The sequence below is a fragment of the Trichosurus vulpecula genome, chromosome 2 (genome assembly GCF_011100635.1).
Source record: "Trichosurus vulpecula isolate mTriVul1 chromosome 2, mTriVul1.pri, whole genome shotgun sequence".
NCBI lineage: Eukaryota > Metazoa > Chordata > Mammalia > Diprotodontia > Phalangeridae > Trichosurus > Trichosurus vulpecula.
In genome coordinates, this window is record NC_050574.1 from 6,805,273 (window position 1) to 6,827,788 (window position 22,516).

The following is a 22,516-nucleotide window of genomic DNA, read 5'->3' on the forward strand; positions in this document are numbered from 1 at the left end:
GAGTGAGGGCATGGAGAGAGGAGAGTGGCTGAGAGAGCCAGGAGGGATGGAGGGTGGGCATATCCTTGTGAGGAAGAAGATGGGTGTAGCAGGGGAGAGCTGGAAGCAGGCCAGGCAATTCTGCTGAGGAGGAGGAGGGTCTGAGTCCCAGGGCAGGGTAAGGGAAGGAGATAGAGAAGTGGAGGGCTGGGGAAGGAGGAGCTGTCAGAGGTGACCACGCTGGTGGGAGGGGCCCAGGTGGAATTTGAGCCCTGGCGTGGAGTCTGGAGGCCTGGGAGGAGGCGAGAGGGGAAGAAGGGGACCATTCCAGTGGCCAAAGCATTCCACGTGACAGAAGGCAAGGCTTGGGGAGGAGAAGCAGGCAGGGGCCTGAGCTCCTGGGCCTGAGTGCGATTGGAGGAAAGGGCCCATCCTGGGGGCCTCAGGGGCTGGGCAGGGTGGGGCTTTGGGGACTAGGAGGACCCTCCCAGAGTGGGCTGCCTGAAAACAGGAACTTGAAACTGAAATCCCTCTGCCTTCTTCCCCTTTGAGCTGAAATCTTTCTGTTTTCTTCCCTCAGAGCTCAGATCACTCTGCCTTCTTCTCCTCTGAGCTGAGATCTCTCTGCCTTTTTCCTTCAGAGCTGAGATCTCTCTGCCTTTTTCCTTCAGAGCTGAGATCTCTCTGCCTTCTTCCCTAGGAGCAGAGATCTGTCTTCCTTCTTCCTTTGTAGCTGAGATCTCTCTGCCTTCCCATCTCTCTGCCTTCTTCCCCTTTGAGCTTAGATCTCTCTGCCTTCTTCCTTCAGAACTGAGATCTCTCTGTTCTTTCCCCCTCGGAGCAGAGATCTCTCTGTCTTCTTCACTTGGAGCTGAGATCTATCTCTCTGCCTTCTGAAAACCATCTCTGCATGTGCAGGTCCCAGGTAGGTCTGAGCAAGGACCTCTCCCTGCACCCAGCTTCTGCTGGCTGCCCTTCCCATTGAGGCTCATCATCCCCATCTGACCTCTTGGAAAGCATCTGGCAGCTCCTCCAGGAGCAGGTGTCTCTCACAAGCCTGGCTCCCAGAGGCGCTTCCTTCTGTTGCTTCATGTCCAGGCTCCCTGTCACATCCGATAGGGCCCGGGCTGCCATCCCCAGCTTTAACATTGGGTCCCAGCCTGCCAATCTTCCTGTCTCACTCATAGTATCAGGTAGAGGCAGGGCTCTGGGTCTGGGGTCATTGAGGCTCTAACTGGTCTCATCCCATCTAGGATCCCAAACCCCTTCTACCTCCTGGGTCTCTGTAGGATGGGGGAGGGGCATGAGGCCCAGGAGAAGGCGTTAGTGACAGTGGCAAGTTTCCTGTTCAGACCAAGTTCACTTCCATGCCTGACCCTCCCTGCTGCCTTCATCTGTTGGTTGGAGTCTCTCTCCCGAGGGCAGAGCCAAGGGCTTTGCAACTTCTATGAGACCTCACTCTGTAATTCCAGGTAGGCCAGTGACCAGCCTAGGAAGAGAAGATAAAGACAATGTTTCCCCCTCTCTAAGATCCTTCTCCCTCTGCTGCTAAGCTTGCAGACGACCAAAGCCTCTTCCAAGGAGAGAGCCTTGAACCAGAGGGAATGGCCCCTGGGACCCAGAGACCCTCATCCCAGGTGAGTGCAGTCCATCCACAGACCTTACCAGCATCAGCAAACCTGGAATCCAAGAGAAGCAAGGAAGCTGATCCTGTTAGACTTAGGTTGTCCTTTGCAATGCTGTCAGCAGAGCAGAAATTGTCCTGCTTCTGCTCATTTCCTCCTGCCTTGGGCCACACAAGCCTTCCCAGATCTCTATGAATCCCTCTCATTTACCATTTCCTTAGGTCAAGTCAATAAGCGTTTAGAAAGTGGCTCCTCTGTGCCAAACACTGTGCTAACCTACTTGGGATGCAAAGGAAGGCAAAGAAAAAAAAAATCAGTGCCTGCTATCTAGGAGCTCACAGTCTAAAGGGGAGAGAACATGAGCAACTGTGTCCAAACAAGCTCTCTATAGTATAAATGGAGGCACCCTGAGAGGGAAGGCTCTGGCAGTTTCAGGCACCAGCAAAAGCTTGTTTTCAGAAAGCAAGATTTTAGCTGAGATGTGAAGAAAGCCAGGAGTCCCAGGTGATTAGGAGGACATCCACAGAGTCAGGGGATGGAGGGTCTTGGTCCCTGGGTCAGAGGGAAGAAAAGGACCAAGGTGTAAGCAGACTGGAAAGGGTTTGGGGCTGGTCACATGGTGTCTGCTGTGTTCCCGGCCTTAGAAATATTGTCCCATTTGTTCCTGTTGTGAAAATTGTCTGGGTCCTTGCTAGGGGACAGCCAGAATAAGGGAGCACAGGACACAGCCAGACAGGTACATGGCAGTTTGGTTTTTTTTTTTTTTTATCCACTCAAGAGTATGACCCAGTCATCAGTAGGTGATGGATATTGGGTCCTTCAATTCCAGAAATCACATGTGTAAGTATGTATTTATATGTACATTTATTTTTATATATGTATTGTGTTTACATATGTGTATCTCTCAATACACTATATATAATATATGTTCTTTCTTCCTTAGCTCCTTGTCCCAGGGCCCTTAGGCAAGAAAAGAAATAGAAAGGGGACATTAAAAAAAAAAAAAAAAAAGAGGATGCTTCCACTGTTCAAAAGCTTTTAATAGCTAGGAGGCATAGTGGATAGAGTGCCCAGCCTGGAGTCGGGAAGACCTAAATTCAAATGCAGCCACAGACAATTACTAACTGTGTGAACCTGGTTAAGTCACTTACCCCTGTTTGCCTCAGTTTCCTAAGCTGGAAAATGAGCTGGAGAAGAAAGTGGCAAACATTCCTGCATCTTTGCCAAGAAAACCTCAAATGTTTTCAGGAAAATTTGGATAGGACTGAAAAGACTGAATATCAACAAGGAAGGAAGCAGTATCTTCTTTAACAATCAGTTGGTTAACTAGCCTTTGTTAAGCTGTTGCTCTTTGCCTAGTTTGATAGGATAAAGGGAAGGGGTTGAGTTCCTGGAACTCTTCCAAGTCCTTGGAGTTGTCTTTTGGAATATGGGACTGGGCTCTCTGAAGGAGACATTCAGGGCCTGTTCAAGAGACATCTGGTTATGAGGCTAAGTATTATCATGAGACCAAATGGAGTCAGTTTGGTTTTCCCCAAAACTCATTATGGTCAGTCTTCCCAACAACTCTATTAGGTAGGTGCTCTTATTCTCTTATTTTACAGTTGAGGAAACTGAGGCAAACCATGGTTAATGTCTTGCCTAGAATCACATAGCTAGTACATGTCTGAGGCCATATTTGAATGTGGATCTTCATAGTTCCAGGCCCAGAATTCTGTCCCATGAGTCACCAGATTCTTCAACCTAGGGAGAGGTTTTGCCTCCTTCTTTGGAGAGTAACTCTGTTCCCCTGAAAAGGAAAAAAGAGTGGTTAAAGTATTTTTTAAAATTTTTAATATTTATTTATTTTCAGTTTTCAACATTCACTTCCATAAGTTTTAATTTTTCCGCCCCTCCCACCTCCCTTCCCAAGATGGCATGCAATCTGATATGGGTTCTACATATACATTCCTATTAAACACATTTTCACATTAGTCATGTTGCATAGAAGAATTATAACAGATGGGAGAAACCATGAGAAAGAAAACAAAACAAAAGAGAAAAGAGTCTGCTTCACTCTGCATTCCCACTCCATCGTTCTTTCTCTGCATGTGGATGGCACTTTTCCATCACGAGTCCTTTGGAAAAATTTTAGGTCCTTGCATTGCTGAGAAGGGCTAAGTCTATCAAAATCAGTCCTCGCATGCTGTGGCTGTTACTGTGTACAATGTTCTCCTGGTTCTGCTCACTTCAGTCAACATGAGTTCATATAGGTCTTTCCATGTTTTCCCAAAGTCTGCCTGCTCATCATTTCTTATGGCACAACAGTATTCCATTACACTCATATACCACAATTTGTTTAGCCATTCCCCAAATGATGGGCATCCCCTCGATTTGCAGTTCTTGGCCACCACAGAAAGAGCTGCTATAAATATTTTTGTACATGTGGGTCCTTTCCCCATTTTTATGATCTCTTTGGAATATAACCCTAGAAGTGGTAGTGCTGGGTTAAAGGGTATGCATATTTTTATAGCCCTTTGGGCATAATTCCAGATTGCTCTCCAGAATGGTTGGATCAGTGAGTGGCTGAAGTATTTTTCAAAACGCGTAGAAGGGAATGGAAGGACTTTAAGAAAGATACATAGACAAGTGGAACATCTTAGAAGGGAATTATCATCTGCATGGAATTATCATCTGCATTTAATACATCAGCCATTGCCCTCTGCCTCAGCATCCTTCTCTGTAAGAATGGGGATAATAGCAACACCTTTCAAAGTTGTTTTGAGGATCAGTCAATCAGTATACATTTATTAAGGGCCTACTGTGTGCCAAGCACTATGTTAAGCCCTGGAAATTGTGGGGGGTGGTGAAGCAGACAGTTTCTTCTGTCAGGGAATTTACAGTCTAATGGGGTTGACAACACATAAACAAATCTGTGCAAAGTAATGAGCATTTAGGAAAAATAAGAAATAATAAGAATTAAGAGAGGGTAGGGAAGACTTCCTGTAGAAGACAGGATTTTAGTTGTGACTTGAATGCGTCCAGGAGACAGAAATGAGGAGAGAGAGAATTCCAGCCAGGTTGAGAATCCAGAGAAAATGTCTGGAACCTAGAGATGGGCATTAGAGAAGGCCAGTGTCATTGGATCAAAGAGACCCAGTGGTGGAAAGTAAGGTGTAAGAAAACTGAAAAAGCAGGTGATGTCTAGGTCATGATGGCTATTGAATCACGAGGGTTTTATATTTGATCCTGGGGGTGAGAGGGAGCCCCTGGAGTTTATAGAGTAGGATAGTAACATGATTGGCCCAGCAATTTGGACACTTCACTCTGTTGACTAAGTGGAAGATCTGTTGGAGTGGAGAGTATCTTGTAGCAGACTGACCCACCAACAGACTGTTGTAAAAGTCCAGGGATGAGGAGATGAGAGCCTGTAGTATCAGCAGAGAAGAGGATGTATTGGAGAGATATTGTAAAAGTGACATCGACAATATTGGCAAGAGGTTGGATAAAGGGGGATGAGAGATAGAAGTCAAGCAGGACACCTCAGTTATGAGTTTGAGGGACTGGGAAGATGGTGTTGCCCTTGACAGTAATAAGGAAGGTGGAGGTGGTGGAGGGAAAGATGATGAGTTCCATCTTGGATATCTTGAGTTTAAGATATCTGTTCATGATGTCTGAAAGGCAGTTGGGAGGAGAGGTAGCTCAGTTTGAATGGCCTTAATTTTCAAAGCAAAATAAGAGGCAAGACACTTAGAGGAGAGTGTTTGGGTAGTCAATGGTCAGTCAACACTTATTAAGTGCCTACTGTGTACCAGGCATTGTCCTGAACACTGGGGAGCCAAATACAGAAGATAGTCCCTGCCCTCCAGTAGCTTACACTCTAAGTGACAGATACAGCACAGAAAAGGAAGCTGAAAAGGGGGCCAGGAGAACACCCTAAAACTCAAGACCTGGTGGAGAATTGTCACAAGTCCCCACTTAGTGCTCTAATCCCAGACTGAGAGGAGACTGGGAAGGGAGACAGCCATTTCGCAGAGTGCCTGTGCTGTGACCTCAAGCCCTGTCTGGGCCCCTCCTGGTATTATTTCTAGAAGATGTTGTAGGTCTTCATAAAATTGATCAACTGTGGCCTCTTCAGCATCAGTGGTTGGAGCATAGTCTTGTACCACTGTGATGTTGAACAGTTTGCCTTGGGTTGGAACAGATATCATTCTGTCATTTTAGAGATTCTACCCCAGAATTGCTTTTCTCACCCTTGTATTGACTATGAGGGCTACTCCATATCTTCTAAGGGATTCCTGCCCTTAGAAGGATGCCCTGCCCTTAGTAGTGGATGATGATCTGAATTAAATTCACCCATTCCCACCCATTTAAGTTCACTGACATCCCAGATGTTGACCTTTAATCTCTCCATCTCCTGTCTGACCACATCCAACTTGCCTTGGCTCCTAGCTCTCCCATTCCAGGCTCCTGTGCAATATTGATCTTTATAGCACGGGACTGCTTTCATTACCTGATGTATCCACATCTGAGCTTCCCTTTGGCTTTGGCCCAGCCATTTCGTTCTTTCTGGAGCTGCTTGTACTTGTCCTCTGCTCTTCCCCAGTAGCATGCTGGGAACCTTCTGGCTTTCTTCTGGAGCTGACATCTCTCTGGCTTCTGTTCTTTAAGCTGAGGTCTTTCTGCCTTCCCTTGGAGCTGAGGTGTGCCCAGTTGCTCAGCTGATATGATTGAGTCTGATGGGAGCTTCATTAGGCTGAAGCTGGTTTTAGAGATCTGGTAGTGACCTGAAGAGATGGTAATTAAATCAATCCAAGACAGGAGAGTGTAGAGAGAGAAGAGCAGAGGGCCCAGAACAGAGCCTTGGGGATATGTATAGGTGTGGTTTTTGATGTGGTTGTTAAGCCATCAAAGGGGATTGAAAAGTATGGTGACACATATGGCAGGAAAGAAAACTCCCAAAGGACTGAGGATTCCAGAGGAGAGGGTGGTCAACAGTGTTGTCAGAAGAAAAGAGGTGAGTTAGGATTATGACTGAGAAAAGACCATTAGATCTGGGAATTAAGTGTTCTCTGGTAAGTTTAGAGAGTGCTTTCAGGAAAGGCAATTTGTAAGGGAGTAAGGAGTGAGTGAGAGAGGAAAGTAGAGAGTTCAGACAGATTTTTCAAGGAATTTGGCTAAGAAAAGGAGATGAGATAGACTGATAGCTCAGGGGGCCATGTGTGTTTAGGAAACTTCACAGCCAGGCACTGTGCTTAGTGGTGGGCATGCAAAAAGAGGCAAGTAGCAGTGTCTGCCCTGAAGGAGCTCACAGTCTAATGGGGGAGACAACAAGAACACAAATAAGTACTAATCTATAGACAGGTTAATGGATAGAATTAAAGGAAGGAAGGCACTATAATGAAGTGGAGCTGGGAAAGGCTTCCTGTAGATGGTAGGTTTTTAGTTGAGGCCTGCAGGAAACCAGGAGGCAGAAATGAGGAGGGAGAGAATTCCAGCCATTCTGGAGAGCCATAGAAAATGCCCAGAGGTAGAGATGGAGTGTCTTCTTGGCATAACAAGGAGGCCGGTATCATTGGATCAAAGAGAAAGTGGCTAGAAGTAAGGTGTCAGAAGACTGAAAAAGTAGGTGATATCTAGGTCATGGTGAACATTTAAAACAAAATAAGAGGCAAGATACTCAAGGGAGAGTGTTTGGATAATCAGTAGTTAATAAACATTCATTAAGTTCCTACCATATGCTGGGTACTGTACTAAGGCCTGGGGATAGAAATAGAAAAAAAGAAAGATGATTCCTGTCCTCAAGAAACTTATACTTTAAAGGGGTGAAGGCAAAACATAAAATGAAGCTGAAAGGGCCAGGGATGGGGGTTGGGGAGTACCAGACCCTGGGACATGGTGGAGAATTCCATCAGAAGTCCAAAAGTAGTGCTCTAATCAGAGAGTTAGAGGGGAAAGATGAGGTAGAGTACCAAGGCAGATGAGATGTTACAGGATAAAGAGCTTATCCTGGTCCTAAGCTTCTTGGGACCTGGTGGAGAAGTCTGACAGAGAAATCCCAAGGTGTGATAACCACACTGGCACACCCAGGATGGCTGCTAGTGTGGGTTCTTTTATCTGCTTTACTAGGAAAGCAACATAAAAGGGGTCAATGATCTTCTTTAATTAAACAGAAAAAAATACAGAGAAGAGAAATAAAGACCAACAGACAGGGCTGTACTGCCTGAAGCAAAGCTTTACATCCACCACCAAATCAAGAGAGCATTTACCTCTGAGGAGTCAGGGAGCTCTGAACATATGACCACTCAGAGTCTTGACCAGGGAATCACAACATCTTTCTCATAAGTGAGCCCTGAAAGCAAAAAGCTCCCCTCTCAATATATACTCTTTCAATTAATAGGATCAGAGCCAGGACCCTCCTCACTCAGTGCCTAATTAGAAATTAACAAAAAGTGTGTAAGCCTTCCTATAAGCAAGCAACTTTCCCTTAATGGACTCCACATGAGGCCTTTTGATCAGTGGGGAAGATCTTATTTCCCATTGACCTTACACAAGGAAGTAGAGCCAGGTGAGAAATGAAGAAATATGTGAGCTGAGCTGGTTGCTTAAATGGTTTGGTGTTCATGGAATTACCCCATGGTGGTGAGGGATGGAGAAGGAAACAGGCTTAAAATAGCTTTGTTGGGAGTGGGTTAGAGAATCAGACACTGATTATTCATCAATGAAAGGACTCCCTTCCTATAGTGGTTGCTCACACTAAGAATAAATACTATGCAATGAAGAATCATGACTCACAAAACCCTAAAGCAAAGAACAGGTTTGTAAACTCTTGGGAATCTCAAAAAGTGGGAAAAAACAATAAATCCTTTGATTTTTCAGAGATTGAATAATAGTCAAAAAAGGAAGTTAAAGGTAAAATATGGATGACAAATAGAATATAAATCAGATGTTCTAAAGAAGAAAACCAAATAATGAAAAACATGAATATACAATTTTATCTACATGATAGGAAGTAATAATAAGAGAACCAAATAACAGAATTATTGGATAGTGGAGGTGGGAAGGTGAGAGACAGGAGTCAAGGATGACACATACATTATAAGTTTGGGGGACTCCAAAATGATAGAACCTCTGAAAAAGTGAATTGTATCATTCTACTAGAAATGGAAGAAAATAAAATGGAAGAGCATCTGAGACCAAGTGCAATGGCCAAACATCTAGCAGATTGGAAAATGAGATGATCCCTCCCAAGTGTCAAAGGATTTGTAGATGTGGCCACCTTCTTGTGGCCATCAGTCTGCCTCTTATCTTAACTCATGCTCTTGACTCTTGATCCTCAACATTGTAGAGTTCTAAGGGTCTATTGAAATAATTTGTTCCTCATAAATATTCTGTTAGTGTCTTTCTTGTGAATTAGCTCCATCTCCAGCCCCACTTAATAAAATATTACATATTCCCCATTGTAATTCCTCATTTCTATATAACTAAATATGAAAATTAAGGAATAGGTGCCATTAACAAGTGAAAGTAATCATGAAGCAAAGACAAAAGCAGTTTTTTCTATGATGCATCATACCTAGTATCACCTCAAGCCCTCAATAAAACAATAGATAACTCTTCTTCCCTTGGCTGGAAACAGTCACATACCACTCAGTTCAGCCCAGATTGTGAATATCATGTCTTAAGAATCCTCTTCATGCTTTCATTTAGATAAGACTTTATTTCAGCCTTTTCAGAAATTAATTAGATAATTGCCTTTTCTTTGCTCTCTCTTCAGTGATCATAGGTAACATTTTCCCCCAGCTTCTCACAAACTCTTCAAAGAATTTTCTCAACGTATCACTCATAACACTTCTGATGAAGAGAAATTTCATATCACCTCTTTTTCTCCTCCACAGATTCTCATACCTCACTGGTAGAGCACATACCTTCTCCTTGATTCCATAGGGAGAAGCATTTCATATTGAGACATTCATTTTTCCAGCTTTTATTAATCCAACATGATTCTCACTTCAAATAGAAAATGCTTTTCTAAACATTCCATTGGGCTGTTATTGACTATGGTTTCAATTGTTGGCTCTGACCCTCATAAAGGTGATAGGAGTTTTGGGAAATCCCTTCTGTGCTTCAGTTTCCTCCTATAAGTTGATAAGGCTTGGACTAGATGAATTCTGAAGTCTCTTTCAGCTCTAAATCTTGTGATATTTGATGGTTTAGGAGTCGGTGACATTCCAGGATGTGGCTGTGGACTTCACCAAGGAGGAGTGGGGCCTTTTGGACCATTCTCAGAAAGAGCTATACAAGGAGGTCATGCTGGAGAATATCTATAACCTACTCTGCCTGGGTAAGTTCCATTTCCTTTGGTAATTCCAAACCTGCCATCAGAGGTGTGTTTTTGTCCCTACATATTGTGCAGATTATGAGTATTTATCAATTATTTGAAAGGCAAAAATGGTCTCTTCACAAGGTCTTCCTGCTGCCTGTCTTTCCTATGTAAGGTCTTTGAATTATATGGGGGCTCTGGGACTTTGCTTTGTTTCTTCTGAAGTTGTCTCATTTTTATTTTAGGTAGCTTCAGGTAAAAAAAAAATCAATCCAATATTAGAGAATCTCAGCCTTGGAGCCAATTTTAGTGGTCATATTGTGTCTAACCTCTAACTGGATGTAAATTTTGTCTGCAAAATCTCTGGAAATTGCTAATGCAGCTTTTCTTTGAAGATGGGCATTGAAGGAAGCCCTACTTGCCAAAGCATCCCTTCCTCTTTGGGAGGGGTCTAGAATTTAGAAAGGTCTTCCTGTTAACAAGTGTAAGTTGTCTCTCGTTGCTCCTAATCCTGCCTAGCGTTATGTGTGAAATTGAACAATAAGGAAAACTGAGGCAAGAGAACCTTTATTAGCAGGGCCATGCCACCTGCCAATAAAAGGGCCCGTGACTCTGTCTCTGGTCAAAGATCCAGAGCAGAGAGACAGCTCCCCTTTTCCATGTTTTGTGGGGCACAGAACGAAGAACAGCGTAGATGACATCAGGGAATTGAAAACAACATGATTGGTTACAAAGTTGAGGTGTAGGGAGCAATGTGATTGGTTGGAAGTTTGATAAGGAAGGGCTAACAACAATCCCCTCCTTCTTCCCTGTGACTAAGAATTGGTTATTGTTTTAGAGCACCTACAAGGTCTTAGAAATAATACATCAGACATTTTGGATGGAAAACCTAACATCGTTGAAGGATGGCTTGGTGGCCTAAAGATATTAGGCCCAACACCCTAGTATTCACACGCATCCCTCAAGGACGGCTAAGTTTCTCCAGGCCAGAATGGATCGGTGATTAGCAGGAGAGGTAGATTTTTAAAGTTAATCTACTACAGACCAGCTGAATTCTGAACTAAGTCGAGAGAGAAAGAATCATGACTTAAGCAATTACAGGACAAAAACAGTGTATCAGGAGGGCAGAGTTTATAATCTCAAAGAGGATCATAAACATGTCTGAAAGGTTCGGAATCGCCGGATAGAAGAAACTCTCATAGTAGAAGGCAGAAGAATCAAAACATTTATTTAGGCTCAACAGTAACCAACCCATGAACCAGCAACCCCATTTTGATATGTTGGTCATAATCTTCCAGGCCCAATAGGTACGCCTTGAAAGAGTAACCAGGAGGCTACAGAGAAACATGATTGCGTAAAGCAAAATCATGTTTCCCCCTTGATGGTAATAAGATTACCCACTGGACTGAAGTCTTTGTTCAGCTTCCTCCCGTAGATCAGCTCTGCTGCTGGCAGCTCCTGCCTCAGCTGTGTCTGTTTCTGAAACTGAAGCTGCAACTGAAACTGACGATGTAACGGTCGTAACTGCCTCTGTAACGGTCGTTGTAACTGCCTCTGGCTCCAACCGGAAAAGGAAAGAGAGGAAGAGAGCTCTCCGAGCTGTCCTCTCCCCTCTTATAGGGTCTCTGACATCATTAAGCTCCGCCCAAATGACCAGGGCCGATTGGTTCTTGAGTTGGCTCCTCCCCCTAGGGTAGACCAGGTTCTGGAGCTAACACCTCCCCTCAGCCAGCCCCATGACTCCCCACACAGGAAGCCGTCTGCCTCCCGGCATGCTCCCCGGGCCTCCTGCCCCGGAAGAGCAAGCCACAGTGTCCAGAGGCTCAATGAGGCAAGCTGAGCCATTCAAAGAAAACAAAAGCCATTATGGCTACAAACAGTTATAGGGACCAATCAATTAATTGAAAAAAGGATGAATAAATAAATGATACTGAATCATTTTCCTCACTAGTATAATACATTTAATTTTATTCTCCTTTGCTGTTCCCTCTAATTCCAGTACAGGTGGTAGAGAAAAAAAAAAGGGAAGGCAATAAGCATGTGTATATACCTACTGCGTGTCAGGCACTATGCCAAGTAATTTATAAATATTTTGTCATTTGATCCTCACAACATCAGTGCTATCATTGTTCCTACTTTATAGTTGAGGACACTGAGGCACACATCAGTGGAGTCATTTGCCCAGGAGTGCACAGCTCCTGAGTGTCTGCGGCTGGATTTGGAATCCAGCCTTCCTGACTCCAGGTCCAGGGCTCTTACCACTGCACTACCAGCTGCCTCCAATTTCTAAATAACGGAAGCTATGGAGCGTGCCCATCCTTCTGTGGAAGAGGTGAACAAAGCCAGAATTTTCTGATTCCCAGTTGGCTGTATGACCAAATAATGTGCTCTCCAAAGATCCCAACGATCAGTACCGTGGAAACCATCCTTGGAGAGTCCCGAGAACCCTCCTGTGGTCCTTGCTTATATGTCCCTTTTCCCTAAAGAGGACCAAATTATGAATTTCTCTCCCTCCTCATGCTTTCTATTATTCCCCATACCCAGGGTTTCCAGTTCCCAGAGAAGGTCTGAGCTCCTATATCGAGGGAGGAGAAGCACTGTGGATTCTGGAGCCAAAATGCCCAAGGAACTTTTGTCCAGGTGAGTGAGATGAAAGCAGATATATGAGATCTTTCATCACAACGCATTTGTTTATGTTGTAGTGAAGGGAGTGCTGGCCTTGGGGACAGGAAGACCTGACCTGGAATTCCTTTTTAGATACTTTTTAGCAGTGTGATCCAGGGCAAATCACTGAATCTCTGAGCCTCAGTTTCCCTGTCTGTAAACATAAGGTGCTTAGACTCTATAGCCTTCAGTCGTAAGGCTACAAGAAGTCATTGTTTGGAACTCTGGGACACAGAACTCTCCTGAAAGCAACCAAAAAGGGCTGAGGCTGTCCAATATGAACAAGTCAACAAGCATTTATTAAGCACCTACTACATTCCAGACCCTGTGCTAAGCACCAGGGATACAAAGGGGGACAAGCCCCCTGCTCTCAACGACTTCACAGTCTAGTGACAAGACAACATGCAAACAATGATGTACAAACCCACTACCTCCAAGATAAATTGGAACTGCTCAAGAGAGGGAAGGCACTAAGGCTGAGGAGGACTGGAGAAGACTTATTGTAGAATGAGGGGTTTGGGGTGGGATGTCAGGGAAGCCAGAGCAAGCATGAGGGGCAGCCAGAGGAAACCTGGCATGGGGAGATGGAGTGTCCTGGTTAAGGAACAAAGAGGAGGCCTGTGCCGCTGATTATTGCATGTGTGGAGGGGGAATAAGGTGAAAGAAGACTGGGGAGGCAGGAGAGAGGCTAATGATGAAAGGTGTTAAGAGTCAATCAGAGGATTTTATATTTGATCCTTGGGACAGGAAGCCAAGGGAGTTTATCAAATAGTCAGTGACATGAGGAGAAGTGAATTTTAACAAGATGAATTTGACAGCTTGGTGGAGGACTCAGTAGATTGGGGAGAGAATAGACATGGGGAGGCCAAGCAGAAGACTCCTGCAGATATACCCCAGGTGTCAGGTCACTAGGACTTGATCCAAGAAAGTGGCAGTTGGGAGACAAGGGGATGTAGGTGAGAATTGTTACAAAGGCCAAATGAAAAGGACTTCCCATAAGGTTGAATTGGGGGTGTGAGTATATGAGAGATGACAAGGACTCAGTGGCTTCTAGCTTATGAGCCTGGACAATGGGGAGGCTGGTGCCCTGGATAGTAATTGGAAAGTAAGAAGATGGCAAGGTTGGGGGAAAGAGAATGTGTTTAGTTTTGGACCTCTTAGGAGGGGAACCAAAAGAAAGTATTGTCACCAAAACCTGGAGAGAAGAAAGTATCAAGGAACAGGGGGTGACTGATTGTGTTAAAGGCTGCAGAGATGCCAAGAAAGATGAGGATTGAGGGAAAGTTAACAGTCAGGAGATTATTGGTAACTTTGCGGCAAGCAGTTTCAGCTGAACAATGAAGTTGGAAGCTGGAGTGTAGAGTTTGGAAGAGAATAAGAGGAAGGGAATTGGAAACACCACTTGTAGATGACTCTCTCTAGGCATTTAGCCATGAACAGAAGGAAAGATAAAGGACAGTATCTAGTGAGGACAAATGGATCATGTGAGGCTTTTTACAGGAGTGGGGAGATATGATTTTATTTATGATAGCAGTGAAGGAACCAGTAAGCAAGGAGAGATTCAAAATTAGAGAAAAAATGAGGATGATACAGAAGGGAATTTGCTGGGGGAGAAGATTGGATGGACTGGGATCATTTATGCATGTAAAGGGGTTTACCTTGACAATCAGAAAAGTCACCTCTTCACATGCAACCAGGGCAAAGGAAATAAAGACTTCTGATTTATGTGAGCTGAGATGAGAAAATTCTTGTCCAATTTTTGAAGTAAAATATGAAGCCAGATACTCAGCTGAGTAAATAACTAGAAGCAAAAATAAGAGGATTGGGGAGAAATGGAAAGATCTGGAAAAGCTTCTGTGGTGAGTGGCATAGGGAGTCAGCTAGGGAGACGTAAAAGGATTTTGTTCTTACAAATCCGAATTTGTAGTGGGCTTAGACAGCCAAATTTCATGATTTTCTCTGTCTCCATTCAGTACTACATGGGTAGGAGTAAAGGCTATTGCCTTACTTGGAAGTAGTAATCCAAGACTGAGACTTGTACCAGTCTGAGGTCACTTTCCTAATCTCTCTGGCTCAATCTTTCTCTCCATTCTCAGAAAATTGTTGGCCATATTCTTGTAGGGGACAACTCTACAGTTAGGCGGGTTGGGAGGTAGAGGATCCCAAGCATCCCACAAAAGCAGACCATCTGGAAGTCTAGACGCTTTTGTGATCTGCAGTATTTAGTTTGGTCAGATCTCATTGGGACTGAAACTGGGCAAAGGTAACTCCTCGTGGTTGATAAGGCATAAGAAAGAGAGACAGAAACAGGCTGGGGCCAAAACCTGCATTTGAAGAGCAGAGAGACCAGAATACAGGTACTGAGGTAGAGGCTGGGGCCTGATGTGGCCCTGGGCCCAGTCAAGCAGTCAATATAATTGATAAATGCTAATGTTCTAGGCACTGTATTAGCCTGGGGATACAAAGAAAGGCAAAAGATAATCCCTGCTGTCCAGAGCTCACCATCTAGTGTACAAACATGGAGATGGTTTGGAAAGAAGCAGCAGATCCTGAGCCTCACTCTTAGGTGAGCCAGGCAAAAGAGAGTGTTTTGTTATTGAAATATGTTGAGTTCAAGAGGGAAATAAGTGAATAGGAGAGAAGAGAATAGATGTTTAGGGAGAGTAGAGTTGGTGAAGAAAATCACAATTATAGTAGTTAATATTCACACGATGCCTACTACGTTCCAAATAATGTACAAATATTATCTCATTTATGCCTCACAAAATCCTAGGAGGTAGGTGCTACTATTATCCTCATCTTACAGATGAGGAAACTGAGGGAAACAGCAATGTTGGGACTTGCTCAGTGTCCCCCAGCTAACAAGTGTCTGAGTCTGGATTTGAACTCAGGTCTTCCTGACTCCAGGCACAGTGCTCCGTCCATTGTGCCACCTGGCCGCCTCATGGTGGAAAATAACTTTGTACCATAGAAGAAGCTTCAGATAGGGGAGAGAATAGGACAAGACACTTTTAAGATAGTGTTCCAGCCAGTCATCCGGAACTGGGATGGATGGAAGCCAAGGTGGGTGAGGAGTGGGGATCAGGGCACATCAATGATCAGTTACTGCCATTGATCCCTTTCCCATCTCCCATGTAGTTTTTCTTTGTAAGGATTGAAGCAGGGGCAGCTAAGTGGCTCAGGGAGTAGAGCACTGGCCCTGGAGTCAGGAGGACCTGAGTTCAAATCAGGCCTCAGACACTTGACACACTTTACTAGCTGTGTGATCTTGGGCAAGTCACTTAACCCCAATTGCACTGCCTTTTCCCCTCCAAAAAAAAAAGATTAAAAAGAAAGGATTGAGGCAGGGGCAAAGGGGAAAGATCAGAAGATATCATGGAGAAAACCTAATTAAATCTCATAATACAATGTGCATGAGATGCATCCACTTGCCAAAAAATAAGAGAGTAGCAGAATGCATTAGAAAGCAGAACCAGACATGTTGCGTACAAGAAATATCTTTGACAGAAAGATTCACAAAGCATTAAAATGAAAGGATAACATTCTATAGTGCCTTTTGCAATTAAGTCCCTGAACTCATTCCACTCTGTGCCCTTTGACCCCATTATAACCACTAGTCCTGTAAACCAAAAGGATCACAGAAAGATGCAAAAGATCCATTTCTACACAAAATTACGACTACTATTTTTGCTGCTGCAAAGATCTGTATACAAAGATGATACCAATATATTGGGAAATGACTGAATAAATGATGGTCTAAGAATATAATGGAAGAAATGATGAAAGGCACAGTATCAGAGGAACCTGCAAAGAATTGTCCAAACTGATGTAGAGAGAAGTGAGCAGAAGTAGGAGAAGAGTTTATTCTGTAGCAACACTGATCAATGCAATGAAAAACCATAATTCCAGAGCAGTACATCCCCAGATCTTTTGTTTGTAGGACTCCTTTCAGGAACAAATATAGAGTGTGTTGTGAAGCCTCCTAGTCGTTTAATCTTCTACTCATAATATTCCTTTAAATTTATGCATTTTTATTTTATGCATTTGGTACTTATTTAATGAAAATGACTAAGATAAGTATAGCCCCCAATGCTCCAAATTAATACTTTCATTTCACAGTATAATTATAAAATATAAAATTTTATTCTACTTTAAATTATAAAAATTTAATTTGGGACTTTCTGGAAGATTTTTTTTTAATCCAACAAAAACTCATGTTTGCCATTACTTGTAAGGCTTTGAGGTAAATTTTCTTATTTCATAGATTTTTTGAAATTGGAATCACATTTTTAGTCAAATAAGTAATAACTTGGAATATGTTGAACAGAACACAATATATGAAATTAATTTCAAAATTGGACTTTTTCTCTGAACAAGGGTTTGCAAACTGACAAACCCCACCTGCAATTTGGTTCTGCATCAAGTCAATTTAATGATGACGACAACAACAAAGTCAACAAAATAATACTTAGTCAATTAGTATGCGCTAGTTACTGGGCTGAGGGCTTCATAGACATTTTCTCATTTGATCTTCGCAACATTGCTTAAAGGTAGATACTGTCATCTCAGTTTTACAGTTGAGGAAACAAAGGCAGGCAGACGTCGTGACTCATCCAGGGTCACAGTGCGAGCAAATATCTGAACTGGAATTCGAAACCATATCCACCTAAGTCCAACTCTCTATCCGTTCTTCTATGAGCTGTCTTTTGAATGATGACCAGAATACAGTGAAAATGCTCTCTTGTTGAGAGATGGAAATTCATATTTTGTTTTTAGCCTTCAAACCAGTCGACAAAATGAATAGCTAATCGCTATAACGGCGATTGCTATTGGCTAATGAGAGGTGGTGCATTAAATGAATAGAACAACCTTTATAAGGAAAGATTTCTTCTGACCTAACTTTCTTCTTTCTACTACAACTTTCTACCACTGGCTATATTCTCTCAGAAACTCTGTGGGACGACTGACCTAGGTTGCCAAGCAGTTCCCTTGAAAATTCACCAGATAGAAAATTAGTAATATAAACAGAAAATAAGTTCAAATCAGAAAGTAGCCTTAATACTGCAATGAAAGGCAAAGTAAGGTGTTTTTTTTGTAGAATGCGCATGATGGCCCATGATGGTTTCAAGATGGTTTGTAATGTGCACTCCCAGGGATTATGTTTTTCAAAGAACGTGCCTTTTGCACTGGAAGAACACAAACATTTGTAACATCTTGATGTGCTACTTACAGCACTAATGAGATGAGATTACAAAGCAATCTTTCAATGAGGTGAGTACTCTGGTGCAATTTACAGAAACCAAAGGGAGATATGATCATGAATTGGGAAAGCATATACACTTGCATGTCCAACCTTTCTGGTAGTTTGAAAACAATTTGATATTATGTTGATATATCGAAAGAATTTGTCTCGGTCAGAAATGGACAGAGTTTGGTGTCATCACTGTATTAACACAAAAACCACTATATGTCTCATTGTGACAGTTTGGAATCAATGAAGATACATTTTAGAAAATACATGGATAATGGATAATAGCTGTCCCAAAGAAATGATGGATCAAACAGAATATATTGTATCTCAGAGGAATAGAAAAAAAATGGTTGGTAATCATTTTGTGATCCCAGACATGGAAACAGAAAAAAAAAATTAAAAAGGTTTACCAAGGAACTTATTGTGTGAATTTTTAGTATATGTGAAGCAAATAGCAAAACATTTATTGGTCTTAATAGAATATAACAAAAGCTGGATGTACTACTGAATATTACTACATGACAGTTAAGAAAATTTTTTATTTTATTATTTTATTTCTCAACAGTATATGAAATTAATAAAGAATGACCATGTGATGGTATATTAAATCTGATCAGTACAAAAAACCAGGAAGATCAACTGAGATTGACAGAATAAGAAGTTTAAAAAATGAATTTGAAGAAAGTATTGAAAGTGCAATGGAGAAAGGCCATCTAGTGCAGTGGAAGGAGTAAAACTAGTCATAGGGCTTGAGTTTGAGTCTTAACTACATGGATATGGGTCAGGGCATTCAGTCATTATGAGTTCATGGCATGAATGGTGAAATGTAATGAGAATCCTTTCCTACCTGTATTATAGGTCTGCTATGGAAATCTAATGTTATTGTATATGAAACTCTTTGTAACTTAAATCTTACTGTGGATGTGAGCTAATAGGATTTTCAAATGATTAAATCTGTCTAGGTTTGAAAATTCTTTTTAACTGGTGAAACAATAAAAATTAGCTTCTTTTCTAGCATTTGAGGGAAGATGATATATTTATAGGGTGTGTGTGTGTGTGTGTGTGTTTATGTGTATGTGTGTATGTATATATATTTATTTGTTTCCTCAGATGCAGTAACCAGGTTTAAAGTGAATGAGACTAAAGTGAATGAGAGTATTTCTGTGGAAGAAGCTGGCCAGCTAAGATTCATGAGCAATAGTCCCTGTGACTTCAGTGTGAGAGAAATCTGTGACTCTGATATCAAGGTAGATAAAAATCCACAGAATCCTTATGAATTTGATGAAGTTGGAAAGACCTTGATACAATATTCAGGCCTAAATAACTGTAACACAGTGACCCCAAGAAATGACTGCTTTCAGTACAAATGCTTTACTGAACAGGCAGAGCTTATTCAGTCCCATGAAAAGCCTCCTGAAATGCAAACGTATCAAGGTAATCAAAAGAAAGTGGCCTTCAGCTTGAGTTCAGACCTCACTGGACATCAGAAAAGTTATACTGGCAAAAACCTTTATATATGTAATGAAGGAAAAAAGGCCTTCAGTGAGAACTCTAAGATCATTAGCCATCAGAAAATTTGCATTGAAAAGAATCCTTATAAATGTAATGAAATTTTAGCAACCTTAACCCATCACTCATATCTTCCTTACCATCCTGGATTTAATACTGGAATGAAAACACATGCATGTAATCAGTGTGGGAAGGCATTTCATTTAAAATCAGATTTAGTTAGACATCAGAAGATTCATACTGGAGAGAAGCCTTTTAAATGTAATGAATGCGGGAAAACCTTCAGCTACAGATCACGCCTTACTAGCCACCAGAGAATTCACACTGGAGAGAAACCTTATAAATGTAATGAATGTGGGAAGGCCTTCTGCTACAAATCAGCCCTTATTGGTCATCAGAGAATTCACACTGGAGAGAAACCTTATGAATGTAAACAATGTGGAAATGCTTTCCGATGGAGCATCAGCCTTGCTATACATGAGAGAATTCACACCGGAGAGAAACCTTATGAATGTAATCAATGTGGAAAGACTTTCCACCAGAGCTGCAATCTTGCTGTACATCAGAGAATTCATACTGGAAAGAAACCTTATGAATGTAATCAATGTGGGAAGGCCTTCTGCTCCAGATCGAACTTTTTGCTCCATCAGAGAACTCACACTGGAGAGAAACCTTATGAATGTAATCAATGTGGAAAATCTTTCCAACAGAAATGCAGTCTTACTGCACATGAGAGAATTCACACTGGAGAAAAACCTTATAAATGTAATCAATGTGTAAAGGCCTTCTGCTCCAGATCAACCTTTTTGCAACACCAGAGAATTCACACTGGAGAGAAACCTTACGAATGTAAACAGTGTGGGAAAGCTTTCCAACGTAATTCTGACCTTGCTGCACATCAGAGGATTCACACTGGAGAGAAACCTTATGAATGTAATCAATGTGGAAAGGCTTTCAGATACCTCTCTAGTTTTGCTGCACATAGGAGAACTCACACTGGAGAGAAACCTTATGAATGTAATCAATGTGGAAAGACTTTCCGACAGAACTCCAATCTTATTGCACATCAGAGAATCCACACAAAAGAGAATCCTTATGAAGATAATCAATATGGGAAGGCTTTCCAATGGAACTCCAGTCTTGCTACAAATCAGAGAACCCACATTGCAGAGAAAACTTATGAATGTAATCACTGTGGAAAAACTTTCCGACAGAACTCTAATCTTATTGCGCATCAGAGAATCCACACTGGAAAGAAACCTTATAAATGTAACGAATGTGGAAAGACTTTCCGAAAGAAGTCCCATCTTGCTGCCCATCAGACGATCCACACTGGAGAGAAATCTTATGTATGTAATCAATGCGGAAAAGGTTTTACAAGGAGGTCTGGACTTGCTACACATCAGAGAACCCACACTGGAGAGAAACCTTATGAATGTAATCAGTGTGGAAAGGTTTTTAGATACAGCTCCAGCTTTGCTACACATCAGAGAATCCACACTGGAGAAAAACCTTTTGAATGTCATCAATGTGGAAAGGGTTTCACAAGGAAGTCCAGTCTTGATACACATCAGAGAATCCACACAAAAGAGAGTCCTTATGAATGTAATCAATGTGGAAAGACTTTCCGACAGTACTCCAATCTTATTACACATCAGCAAACCCACATAAAAAAGAACCCTTATGAATATAATCAGTGCTGAAATGTTTTGTGATTTAATTAAAATCTAACTTAACATCAGAGAATCTGCACTGCTAAGAAACCTTCTGAATGTAATCAGTGTGAAAAGGCTCCAGTTTTGCTGAATATCTGAGAATCCACAGCACAGGGAAACTTCATGAGTGTCATGAATATGGGAGAGCCTCTAGTTACAATTCTAAGTTTATTGACCATGATAGAATCCACACTGGAAAGAAACTTTAGGAATATAGCCAGTGTTGTAAAGCCTACAGGCAACAGTCATCCCTTATTTCCCATCAGAGTATTCATACTAGAAAGAGATTTTATCACTTTAATGAATGAGGAGTAGGATTGCAATGAATTGTTTAACATCAGAAAAATCATTCTGAGGAGAAGCACTATATGGACTCAATTAAAGAAGGCCTTCAGCCCAAGATCATCTCTTTACATCAGAGGATTCAGTGTGGAGAGAAATCTTATAAATGTTCTCTTTACATCAGAGGATTCAGTGTGGAGAGAAGTCTTATAAATGTTCTCAAAGGGGACGTGCTTTTCACTGAAGAGGGATATCAGTAGACAACAATATTCACATTGGAATGAAGGCTTTTAGAAGCAGTGTTTGTGGGAAGAGCTACCTTCACCTAGAGCTCATATTTGACTGTATACTGGAGAAATCATACTAGAGATAGAAGTCTTGGATCTAATTAACAAGGGAAAGTCTTTCGCTGAAGCAGAGACTTCATTTGACCTCCCAGTATGAGAGACCTCACTAGAAATCCCGGATAGCATATTGTGCATAAAGTCCTATAAACAAAATGAATTTTCTCTGAAATCCTGGTGTTTGTCACTACTCCTCATTATTTCATGGCATTCATATACTGTACCTTCTCCAGCCATTCCCTAATTAATCTGTGACTCATTTTGTTTCCTGTTGTTTGCTGGCACAGAAAGACCTCATGTAAATATTTTGGTATCTGTTGGAGATGTTTCTGTTGTGCTTTCTTTAAGCAACTAGGTAGCCCAGTGGATAGAGTGCTGTGCTTAGAGCTATAAGACCTGAGTTCAAATTTGGTCTCTGAAACTTACTAACTGTATTTCCCTGAGCAAATCACTTAACCTATTCCTATTCCTGAGTTTTCCCATCTGTAAAATAGGAATAATAAAAGCACCTACCTGCTAAAGTTGATGTGAGCATCAAATGAGGAAATATTTGTAAAACAAGAGCAAGACTGCAATCACAATGGAAATGATTATTTTTCCTTTGGTCCTAAGTGTCATAGTGAAGTCAGTAGGCTTAAACATCTAGGCAATTTTAATTCAAACTGATACTCAGAACAGTGTAGATGAAGATAATGCTTGTAAAGCATAGAGCTCTGAATTTGGAATCAGGAAGGTTTGGGTTCAAACCCTGACTAAGGTATTCTCTAGCTCTGTAGGACGAGGAACAACCTTTCAGTGCCTTATTTTACTCATCTGTAAAATGACATTGGCTCCAGCTTCTATAG

At 41.9% G+C, this 22,516-nt stretch overlaps 1 protein-coding gene across 1 annotated transcript; it reads left to right on the forward strand.

Moving 5' to 3' along the window:
- Positions 1-615: 615 nt before the first annotated feature.
- LOC118835847 (zinc finger protein 2 homolog) lies at positions 616-21,044 on the forward strand. The gene is given in 6 exon segments (XM_036743127.1): positions 616-904; positions 1,533-1,616; positions 9,801-9,927; positions 12,451-12,546; positions 18,932-20,421; positions 20,423-21,044. Coding segments are annotated over 6 exon segments (2,391 nt in total). The 5' UTR covers positions 616-889; the 3' UTR covers positions 21,002-21,044.
- Positions 21,045-22,516: the final 1,472 nt, after the last annotated feature.